General features: G+C 43.8%; 1 protein-coding gene across 1 annotated transcript in view; it reads left to right on the forward strand.

Moving 5' to 3' along the window:
• Window positions 1-10,960, forward strand: part of trip11 (thyroid hormone receptor interactor 11) — a 57,789-nt gene extending 46,829 nt beyond the window's left edge. Inside the window, exons 29-33 of the mRNA XM_036962313.1 lie at window positions 686-767; window positions 2,183-2,297; window positions 3,468-3,593; window positions 8,538-8,685; window positions 10,158-10,960. Coding sequence (XP_036818208.1) covers window positions 686-767; window positions 2,183-2,297; window positions 3,468-3,593; window positions 8,538-8,685; window positions 10,158-10,390 — 704 coding nt within the window. The 3' untranslated portion in view covers window positions 10,391-10,960. The remainder of the gene's footprint in view (window positions 1-685; window positions 768-2,182; window positions 2,298-3,467; window positions 3,594-8,537; window positions 8,686-10,157) is intronic.
• The last annotated feature ends 1,192 nt before the right edge of the window (window positions 10,961-12,152 follow it).

A 12,152-nucleotide genomic window follows, 5' to 3' on the forward strand; every position in this document is an offset into this window, starting at 1 on the left:
ACTTCTGACCAGGGCCTTATGGGAAATAAAGTGTTCTACTTCTGACCAGGGCCTTATGGGAAATAAAGTGTGTACCAGGCTGAATGTTGTCCTGATGGCCAACATGCCCTGATCTGCCTCCCTGATGACTGAAGCTTTCTGTGACACGGCTGTCTCTGTGACACGGCTATCTCTGTGACACGGCTGTCTCTGTGACACGGCTGTCTCTGTGACACGGCTGTCTCTGTGACACGGCTGTCTCTGTGGCACGGCTGTCTCTGTGGCACGGCTGTCTCTGTGGCACGGCTGTCTCTGTGGCACGGTTGTCTCTGTGACACGGCTGTCTCTGGGACACGGCTGTCTCTGTGACACGGCTGTCTCTGTGACACGGCTATCTCTGTGGCACGGCTGTCTCTGTGACACGGCTGTCTCTGTGACACGGCTGTCTCTGGGACACGGCTGTCTCTGGGACACGGCTGTCTCTGTGACACGGCTGTCTCTGTGACACGGCTATCTCTGTGGCACGGCTGTCTCTGGGACACGGCTGTCTCTGGGACACGGCTGTCTCTGGGACACGGCTGTCTCTGGGACACGGCTGTCTCTGGGACACGGCTGTTGAGGTATAGCCAAACTAACCACGCTTCAGACTTCTGAGGAGCTGCAGCGTATAAAACTGTGTGTGTGTGTGTGTGTGTGTGTGTTACAGTTGATGTGAGGCAGGAGATGTTGGAAGAGTCTCAGGACAAGTTGATGAACCTGCTGAATAGCACAGAGGGACAAGTAGACCAGTAAGTTCAACACTACACTGACTAAATATGATGCATTTAACACTACACTGACTAAATATGGTGCATTTAAACACTACACTGACTAAATATGATGCATTTAACACACTACACTGACTAAATATGGTGTATTTAACACACTACACTGACTAAATATGATGTATTTAAACACTACACTGATTAAATATGATGCATTTAACACTACACTGACTAAATATGATGCATTTAACACACTACACTGACTAAATATGGTGTATTTAACACTACACTGACTAAATATGGTGTATTTAAACACTACACTGACTAAATATGGTGTATTTAACACTACACTGACTAAATATGATGTATTTCAACACTACACTGACTAAATATGATTTATTTAAACACTACACTGACTAAATATGGTGTATTCAACACTACACTGACTAAATATGGTGTATTTAACACTACACTGACTAAATATGGTGTATTTAAACACTACACTGACTAAATATGGTGTATTCAACACTACACTGACTAAATATGATGTATTTAAACACTACACTGACTAAATATGATGTATTTCAACACTACACTGACTAAATATGATGTATTTAAACACTACACTGACTAAATATGATGTATTTAAACACTACACTGACTAAATATGATGTATTTAAACACTACACTGACTAAATATGATGCATTTAACACTACACTGACTAAATGTATTTAAACACTACACTGACTAAATATGGTGTATTTAACACTACACTGACTAAATATGGTGTATTTAACAGGGCTGGAGGCAATTCAAATGAAAGTCATTCAATTCAGGAAGTGATTTGAATGTATAATTAAAAGATGGACTAACTTTTAAAAAATGAATTGTTTTTCCTTTTCGGTCTTATTGAATTGGTATTTCAGTTTCCTGAATTGTCTGACTTCATTTGGAATTGAGCCTCATCCCTGGTATTTAATTACATCTTTCATCTTTCATGTAAATTGATCAGAGGTTGTGATTATAACTGCTGAAGTTTACAGCGTTAACGACATAATGTATTTCTTCAAAAAAACGAGTGTTGAAAAAAATGCCGTTTGATATCGCCCACCACACAGAGATATATGTAGTAGATTGTAGGCTGTGTTAATAGAGATATATGTAGTAGATTGTAGACTGTGTTAATAGAGATATATATGATAGATTGTAGGCTGTGTTAGAGATATGTAATAGAGGCTGTGTTAATAGAGCTATATGCAGTAGATTGTAGGCCGTGTTAATTTCCCCATGGCTGTGTAATGACTCTTTGTGGTCCAGGGGGTTGTACTTGTACATCAAGCTGCCTCACGCTACAGTAACACGAGATAGGCTCCTCCCCTACGTGCTGTTTCTGGCTCAGACATGGCTGCTAACTCTTCTTTATATTCTGTCTGCTCAGGGCTCTGATGCGGAACCTGTTCATGGGATACTTCCACACCCCGAAACCCAAACGCTCCGAGGTGCTGAGGCTCATGGGTAGTGTCCTGGGACTGGACAAGGATGAGGTCAACCAGGTGACTGACAACACCCCTCCTCCTCTTTTCTACCACTTTCTCCCCCTCCTCTCCTTACTTCCTCTTTCTGCTCCTTGGCGTTTTCTTCATTCTACATGAGAGAAACTGCACACTTGTGTTTTACATTTATTTATTTTTTTTGTCAGTTAAGAACAAATTCTTATTTTCAATGACGGCCTAGTGGGTTAACTGCCTGTTCAGGGGCAGAACGACAGATTTGTACCTTGTCAGCTCGGGGGTTTGAACTTGTAACCTTCCGGTTACTAGTCCAACGCTCTAACCACTAGGCTACCCTGCCGCCCCATGTCTGGAGTGTTTATTTGGTACATAACCATACCTCTGAACTGCATGCACCTTTTGAAATACGTAGTGCTGAAGACGGGTTCCTCTGGATGAAGGTTCTTGTACTGGCTGTGAGTCCAAATGGTGTAAAATCCCATCTAGACTTGCCATTATTTGTTGCTGCTTTTACTGTCAGGAAATGTGCAGTCTAATCCAGGTCTAATCCAGGTCTAATCCAGATCCCGACATTTCTACCATCTGGATTAAACAGTCGGACGTTTCTGCACATAAATGGGAGTCGTCTTCTTCCCAAACTTGATTTTTGTGAATATTTGGAGAGAGGAAAAACCACAGACTCGTGTTTTGCAAGATTTCTGAAACGTGGCTCAAAAAACAATCACCGACAAAGACATTGGCATTGATGGTTACTATGATTAAAGGTGATGGTGTTGCTATATGCATAAAAGACAAGTACTCTCTGACCATTCTGTCGTCTGTTACCAAACGTCTGTTACCTTCTGACTTCTGTTAGCCAACCCATTACCAAACCCAACCCAGTCAGTCTTCTCTTACCAAACCCAACCCAGTCAGTCTTCTCTTACCAAACCCAACCCATTTGCTAAAATGTCTATAAAAAAAACATGTTTTCACTTTGTCATTGTGGGTTATTGTGATGTCATTATGGGGTATTGTGAAATGGAATGACTCCAGGATTTTTTGGAGTCGACTCCGGCTCTCGGTGGTCGAGGAATCAACTCTTTTGGAGTCGACTCCGGCTCTCGGTGGTCGAGGAATCAATTCTGTTGGAGTCGACTCCGGCTCTCGGTGGTCACCTCACTCTGTCCCTGACTAATCGTGATCTCTGACCTCTAACCTATGTCCCTGTAGCTGCTGGAGGAGGAGGGAGGCCATGGTGTCGGCGGCTGGGTGTCCGGCTGGTTGGGAGGCAGAGCTGTACAGAGTGTCCCCAACACACCACAGAGACCTGGAGTAGGACAGGGGGGCTTCAACAACGTGAGTATATGGACATTATGCACACACACAGAGATATGGACATTATGCACACACATACACACACACACACACACAGAGATATGGACACACACAGATATGGACACACAGAGATATAGACACATGGACATAGAGATATAGACACACACACACACACACAGAGATATAGACACACACACACAGAGATATAGACACACACACACAGAGATATAGACACACACACACAGAGAAACAGTGCCTTGCGAAAGTATTCGGCCCCCTTGAACTTTGCGACCTTTTGCCACATTTCAGGCTTCAAACATAAAGATATAAAACTGTATTTTTTTGTGAAGAATCAACAACACGTGGGACACAATCATGAAGTGGAACGACATTTATTGGATATTTCAAACTTTTTTAACAAATCAAAAACTGAAAAATTGGGCGTGCAAAATTATTCAGCCCCTTTACTTTCAGTGCAGCAAACTCTCTCCAGAAGTTCAGTGAGGATCTCTGAATGATCCAATGTTGACCTAAATGACTAATGATGATAAATACAATCCACCTGTGTGTAATCAAGTCTCCGTATAAATGCACCTGCACTGTGATAGTCTCAGAGGTCCGTTAAAAGCGCAGAGAGCATCATGAAGAACAAGGAACACACCAGGCAGGTCCGAGATACTGTTGTGAAGAAGTTTAAAGCCGGATTTGGATACAAAAAGATTTCCCAAGCTTTAAACATCCCAAGGAGCACTGTGCAAGCGATAATATTGAAATGGAAGGAGTATCAGACCACTGCAAATCTACCAAGACCTGGCCGTCCCTCTAAACTTTCAGCTCATACAAGGAGAAGACTGATCAGAGATGCAGCCAAGCAGCCCATGATCACTCTGGATGAACTGCAGAGATCTACAGCTGAGGTGGGAGACTCTGTCCATAGGACAACAATCAGTCGTATATTGCACAAATCTGGCCTTTATGGAAGAGTGGCAAGAAGAAAGCCATTTCTTAAAGATATCCATAAAAAGTGTTGTTTAACGTTTGCCACAAGCCACCTGGGAGACACCAAACATGTGGAAGAAGGTGCTCTGGTCAGATGAAACCAAAATTGAACTTTTTGGCAACAATGCAAAATGTTATGTTTGGCGTAAAAGCAACACAGCTGAACACACCATCCCCACTGTCAAACATGGTGGTGGCAGCATCATGGTTTGGGCCTGCTTTTCTTCAGCAGGGACAGGGAAGATGGTTAAAATTGATGGGAAGATGGATGGAGCCAAATACAGGACCATTCTGGAAGAAAACCTGATGGAGTCTGCAAAAGACCTGAGACTGGGACGGAGATTTGTCTTCCAACAAGACAATGATCCAAAACATAAAGCAAAATCTACAATGGAATGGTTCAAAAATAAACATATCCAGGTGTTAGAATGGCCAAGTCAAAGTCCAGACCTGAATCCAATCGAGAATCTGTGGAAAGAACTGAAAACTGCTGTTCACAAATGCTCTCCATCCAACCTCACTGAGCTCGAGCTGTTTTGCAAGGAGGAATGGGAAAAAATGTCAGTCTCTCAATGTGCAAAACTGATAGAGACATACCCCAAGCGACTTACAGCTGTAATCGCAGCAAAAGGTGGCGCTACAAAGTATTAACTTAAGGGGGCTGAATAATTTTGCTGTTGTTCTTCTCTGATAGTTCTCTGTTGTTCTTCTTCTCTGGTAGTTCTCTGTTGTTCTTCTTCTCCGGTAGTTCTCTGTTGTTCTTCACCGGTAGTTCTCTGCTCTTCTTCTTCTCTGGTAGTTCTCTGCTCTTCTTCTTCTCTGGTAGTTCTCTGTTGTTCTTCTCTGGTAGTTCTCTGTTCTTCTTCTCCGGTAGTTCTCTGTTGTTCTTCTTCTCCGGTAGTTCTCTGTTGTTCTTCTCCGGTAGTTCTCTGTTGTTCTTCTTCTCCGGTAGTTCTCTGTTGTTCTTCTCCGGTAGTTCTCTGTTGTTCTTCTCTGGTAGTTCTCTGTTGTTCTTCTTCTCTGGTAGTTCTCTGTTGTTCTTCTTCTCCGGTAGTTCTCTGTTGTTCGCCTTCTCCGGTAGTTCTCTGTTCTTCTTCTCCGGTAGTTCTCTGTTGTTCTTCTCTGGTAGTTCTCTTTTGTTCTTCTCTGGTGGTTCTCTGTTGTTGTTCTTCTCTGGTAGTTCTCTGTTGTTCTTCTTCTCCGGTAGTTCTCTGTTGTTCTTCTCTGGTAGTTCTCTTTTGTTCTTCTCTGGTGGTTCTCTGTTGTTGTTCTTCTCTGGTAGTTCTCTGTTGTTCTTCTTCTCCGGTAGTTCTCTGTTGTTCGCCTTCTCCGGTAGTTCTCGGTTGTTCTTCTCCGATAGTTCTCTGTTGTTCTCCGGTAGTTCTCTGTTGTTCTTCTCCGGTAGTTCTCTGTTGTTCGTCTTCTCCGGTAGTTCTCTGTTGTTGTTCTTCTCTGGTAGTTCTCTGTTGTTCTTCTTCTCCGGTAGTTCTCTGTTGTTCTTATCTGGTAGTTCTCTGTTGTTCTTCTTCTCCGGTAGTTCTCTGTTGTTCTTCTCCGGTAGTTCTCTGTTGTTCGTCTTCTCCGGTAGTTCTCGGTTGTTCTTCTCCGGTAGTTCTCGGTTGTTCTTCTCCGGTAGTTCTCGGTTGTTCTTCTCCGGTAGTTCTCTGTTGTTCTTCTCTGGTAGTTCTCGGTTGTTCTTCTTCTCCGGTAGTTCTCTGTTGTAGTTCTCTGTTGTTCTTCTTCTCCGGTAGTTCTCTATTGTTCGTCTTCTCCGGTAGTTCTCTGTTGTTCGTCTTCTCCGGTAGTTCTCTGTTGTTCTTCTCTGGTAGTTCTCTGTTCTTCTTCTCCGGTAGTTCTCTGTTCTTCTTCTTCTCCGGTAGTTCTCTGTTCTTCTTCTCCGGTAGTTCTCTGTTCTTCTTCTTCTCCGGTAGTTCTCTGTTGTTGATCTTCTCCAGTAGTTCTCTGTTCTTCTTCTCCGGTAGTTCTCTGTTGTTCGTCTTCTCCGGTAGTTCTCTGTTGTTCTTCTCCGGTAGTTCTCTGTTGTTCTTCTCTGGTAGTTCTCTGTTGTTCTTCTCCGGTAGTTCTCTGTTGTTCTTCTCCGGTGGTTCTCTGTTCTTCTTCTCCGGTAGTTCTCTGTTTTTCGTCTTCTCCGGTAGTTCTCTGTTGTTCGTCTTCTCCGGTAGTTCTCTGTTGTTCGTCTTCTCCGGTAGTTCTCTGTTGTTGTTCTTCTCTGGTAGTTCTCTGTTCTTCTTCTTCTCCGGTAGTTCTCTGTTCTTCTTCTCCGGTAGTGCTCTGTTCTTCTTCTCCGGTAGTTCTCTGTTCTTCTTCTTCTCCGGTAGTTCTCTGTTCTTCTTCTTCTCCGGTAGTTCTCTGTTCTTCTTCTTCTCCGGTAGTTGTCTGTTCTTCTTCTTCTCCGGTAGTTCTCTGTTCTTCTTCTTCTCCGGTAGTTCTCTGTTCTACTTCTTCTCCGGTAGTTCTCTGTTCTTCTTCTTCTCCGGTAGTTCTCTGTTCTACTTCTTCTCCGGTAGTTCTCTGTTGTTCTTCTTCTCCGGTAGTTCTCTGTTCTTCTTCTTCTCCGGTAGTTCTCGGTTGTTCTTCTTTATCTCCGGTAGTTCTCTGTTGTTCCTCTCCGGTAGTTCTCTGTTCTTCTTCTCCGGTAGTTCTCTGTTCTTCTTCTCCGGTAGTTCTCTGTTGTTCTTCTCTGGTAGTTCTCTGCTCTTCTTCTTCTCCGGTAGTTCTCTGTTGTTCTTCTCTGGTAGTTCTCTGTTCTTCTTCTCCGGTAGTTCTCTGTTGTTCTTCTTCTCCGGTAGTTCTCTGTTGTTCTTCTCCGGTAGTTCTCTGTTGTTCTCCGGTAGTTCTCTGTTGTTCTTCTCCGGTAGTTCTCTGTTGTTCTTCTCTGGTAGTTCTCTGTTGTTCTTCTTCTCTGGTAGTTCTCTGTTGTTCTTCTTCTCCGGTAGTTCTCTGTTGTTCTTCTCTGGTGGTTCTCTGTTGTTGTTCTTCTCTGGTAGTTCTCTATTGTTCTTCTTCTCCGGTAGTTCTCTGTTGTTCGTCTTCTCCGGTAGTTCTCTGTTGTTCGTCTTCTCCGGTAGTTCTCGGTTGTTCTTCTCCGGTAGTTCTCTGTTGTTCTTCTCCGGTAGTTCTCTGTTGTTCTTCTCCGGTAGTTCTCTGTTGTTCGTCTTCTCCGGTAGTTCTCTGTTGTTCGTCTTTTCCGGTAGTTCTCTGTTGTTTGTCTTCTCCGGTAGTTCTCTGTTGTTTGTCTTCTCCGGTAGTTCTCTGTTCTTATTCTTCTCCGGTAGTTCTCTGTTCTTATTCTTCTCCGGTAGTTCTCTGTTCTTCTTCTTCTCCGGTAGTTCTCTGTTCTTCTTCTTCTCCGGTAGTTCTCTGTTCTTCTTCTTCTCCGGTAGTCCTCTGTTCTTCTTCTTCTCCGGTAGTCCTCTGTTCTTCTTCTTCTCCGGTAGTTCTTGGTTGTTCTTCTTCTTCTCCGGTAGTTCTTGGTTGTTCTTCTCCGGTAGTTCTCTGTTCTTCTTCTTCTCCGGTAGTTCTCTGTTCTTCTTCTTCTCCGGTAGTTCTCTGTTCTTGTTCTTCTCCGGTAGTTCTCTGTTCTTCTTCTTCTCCGGTAGTTCTCTGTTCTTCTTTTCCGGTAGTTCTCTGTTCTTCTTCTTCTCCGGTAGTTCTCTGTTCTTCTTCTTCTCCGGTAGTTCTCTGTTCTTCTTCTTCTCCGGTAGTTCTCTGTTCTTCTTCTTCTCCGGTAGTTCTCTGTTCTTCTTCTTCTCCGGTAGTTCTCTGTTCTTCTTCTTCTCCGGTAGTTCTCGGTTGTTCTTCTTCTTCTCCGGTAGTTCTTGGTTGTTTTTCTTCTCCGGTAGTTCTTGGTTGTTCTTCTCCGGTAGTTCTCTGTTGTTCTTCTCCGGTAGTTCTCTTTTGTTCTTCTCTGGTAATACTTCTCTGATCTCTTCTGTTATTTTCCAGTCGTTCTCTGAGATGTTTGTAAAGTTCCTGGAGGTGGAGTCTAGGCCGGCGCTCCCTGCCCCCAGACTTCCTGTCTATGACATCAAACCTCTCAGTGCCCCGCCTCCTGGGAGGACCACCAGCTCAGCCTGGGCTCAACAACCTGAAGGTAATGCTGTCATGGTAATATTGTTCCAGGGTGAAATAATGTTGTCATGGTAATATTGTTCCAGGGTGAGGTAATGCTGTCATGGTAATATTGTTCCAGGGTGAGGTAATGCTGTCATGGTAATATTGTTCCAGGTAATGTTGTCATGGTGATATTGTTCCAGGGTGACATAATGCTGTCATGGTAATATTGTTTCAGGGTGAGGTAATGCTGTCATGGTAATATTGTTCCAGGGTGAGGTAATGCTGACATGGTAATATTGTTCCAGGGTGAGGTAATGCTGTCATGGTAATATTGTTCCAGGGTGAGGTAATGCTGTCATGGTAATATTGTTCCAGGGTGAGGTAATGTTGTCATGGTAATATTGTTCCAGGTAATGTTGTCATGGTAATATTGTTCCAGGTAATGTTGTCATGGTAATATTGTTCCAGGTAATGTTGTCATGGTAATATTGTTCCAGGGTGAGGTAATGCTGTCATGGTAATATTGTTCCAGGGTGAAGTAATGCTGTCATGGTAATATTGTTCCAGGGTGAGGTAATGCTGTCATGGTAATATTGTTCCAGGTAATGTTGTCATGGTAATATTGTTCCAGGGTGAAATAATGTTGTCATGGTAATATTGTTCCAGGTAATGTTGTCATGGTAATATTGTTCCAGGGTGAGGTAATGCTGTCATGGTAATATTGTTCCAGGGTGAAGTAATGCTGTCATGGTAATATTGTTCCAAGGTGAGGTAATGCTGGCATGGTAATATTGTTCCAGGTAATGCTGTCATGGTCATATTGTTCCAGGGTGAGGTAATGCTGTCGTGGTAATGTTGTTCCAGGGTGAGGTAATGCTGTCATGGTAATATTTCCCCAGGGTGAGGTAATGCTGTCATGGTAATATTGTTCCAGGGTGTGCTAATGCTGTCATGGTAATATTGTTCCAGGGTGAGGTAATGCTGTCATAGTAATATTGTTCCAGGGAATGCTGTCACGGTAATATTGTTCCAGGGTGAAATAATGCTGTCATGGTAATGTTGTTCCAGGGTGAGGTAATGCTGTCATGGTAATGTTGTGCCAGGGTGAGGTAATGTTGTCATGGTAATATTGTTCCAGGGTGAAGTTTAGCGGGCAGTGTAGCAATGGTTCTGACTAGGGTTGAGACTGAGGGCAGAAGAACCCATGCAACTCATTGCATGAAATATGAATAACCTGGCCAGGGTTGAGTGAGAGCATGGGATGATTTACAGTGGGAGACAGCACGGCAGCAGTTTCTCCCAGTAGGATGGTTCAGAATATCAACCATACCTGGACCCTTCTACCCAGACTCCTCTGCCCTCAGTCTCACCCCTAGCCAGAACCTCTGTAGAGACTTGTTTGTTTACATCTTAAGTTAACAAACAAATCTCAAGGTTCCGGGCCATCTCAACCCCTGCCGCCTCCAGCTTATTCCGACCTCTGACCTCTAACTTCTGTTTCCTCCTCAGGAGGGGCGGCAGCCGGCAGGGGACAGAGAGCAGCCGGGGAGTCCAACCCTTTCCTGGCTCCCCGCTCTGCGGCCGTACCGCTGATGCATCATGGGAGCGGTAGTTCCAGCGCGTCGGGAGGACACCACCACCTCCTAATGAAACCCATCTCAGACAACCTGCCTACCTTCACCCCCGTGCCCGTCTCCGCTGAGAGTGGCGGGCAGGTGCTCAAAGACTTACTCAAGCAGTGATTGGAGCCACGGCCTGTCACGCAAAGCTCCTCATCCAATCAGGAGGAGCGTATACACAGACTGAGATGGAGGAGGACCGTTATTACTGTGTAGTGCTTTCTTCCAACAGTCCCTCAGTGATGGTTCTACTAACTTCTGCACAGGATGAGGGTTCTACGAAATTCTGCACAGGATGAGGGTTCTACTAACCTCTGCACAGGATGAGGGTTCTACTAACTTCTGCACAGGATGAGGGTTCTACGAACTTCTGCACAGGATGAGGGTTCTACGAACTTCTGCACAGGATGAGGGTTCTACAAACTTCTGCACAGGATGAGGGTTCTACGAACTTCTGCACAGAATGAGGGTTCTACTAAATTCTGCACAGGATGAGGGTTCTACTAAATTCTGCACAGGACGAGAGTTCTACTAAATTCTGCACAGGATAATGGTTCTACTAACATCTACACAGGATGATGGTTCTTCTAACCTCCAAACAGCAGGACATGTCAGGCAGACCCTCTCTGATTTAACTGTCAGTTTGTTGTCGGGTTGATATTTCGTTGACACTATTAAAGTTAAAGGGGAAAATCTGCGTTGGTACACACGTTTTTGGTTGTTTGAGCAACAGAAAGAAATCTCCTTTTAAGGAGATGAGGTAGAATCAGGACTTGCTGTTCAATGCCCGCGGTGTCCCTCCCACTCACTCGGTCTTTGTAACTTTGTCTGCCACGGTATATTGCTAACGGGGAAAACGGTTTATGCATTGAACAAAGAGGGAACTGTGTGTGTGTGAATGACTCCTGGGTATAGCTGTGTCATGTGACGCGTATGTGATTGAAGGAGAACATCTCTTCTAAATATGACTGGTTGGACTATTGGGGGGGATGTAGGACTTTCTAAATGTTATGTTTTGTATTCTTTCATTTTAGCCATAGGCCTTCACGATAATCTGTCTGATCCGGCAAAATGGCACCCTAATCCCTATGATCCCTACCAGAGCCTTGGTCAAATATAGTACACTGTAGGGAATAGGGTGCTATTTGGACACATATAACACTGTTGTATGTATTAAACATGCAGTGCTATACATATATATATATATATATATATATATATATATATATATATATATATATATAAATACACACACACAGTATCAGTCAAAAGTTTGGACACACCTTCTCATTCAAGGGGTTTTCTTTATTTTTACTATTTTCTACATTGTAGAATATTAGTGAAGACATCAAAACTATGAAATAACACACGTGGAATCATGTAGTAACCAGAAAAGTGTTAAACAAATCAAAATATATTTTAGATTCTTTAAAGTAGCCACCCTTTTGCCTTGATGACAGCTTTGCACACTCTTGGCATTCTCTCAACTAGCTTCACCTGGATTGCTTTTCCAACAATCTTGATTGACTTCCCACATATGCTGAGCACTTGTTGGCTGCTTTCCTTCGCTCTACAGTCCAACTCATTCCAAACCATCTCAATTGGGTTGAGGTCGGGTGATTGTGGAGGCCAGGTCATCTGATGCAGCAATCCATCACTCTCCTTCTTGGTCAAATAGCCCTTACACAGCCTTGAGGTGTGTTGGTTCATTGTCCTTTTGAAAAACAAATGATACGCCCACTAAGCGCAAAACAGATGGGATGGCGTATCGCTGCAGAATGCTGTGGTAGCCATGCTGGTTAAGTGTGCCTTGAATTCTAAATAAATCAGACAGTAAAGTAAAGCACCATCACACCTCCTCCTCCATGCTTCACGGTGGGAACCA

Source organism: Oncorhynchus mykiss, chromosome 25 (genome assembly GCF_013265735.2).
Source record: "Oncorhynchus mykiss isolate Arlee chromosome 25, USDA_OmykA_1.1, whole genome shotgun sequence".
Taxonomy (NCBI): Eukaryota; Metazoa; Chordata; class Actinopteri; order Salmoniformes; family Salmonidae; genus Oncorhynchus; species Oncorhynchus mykiss.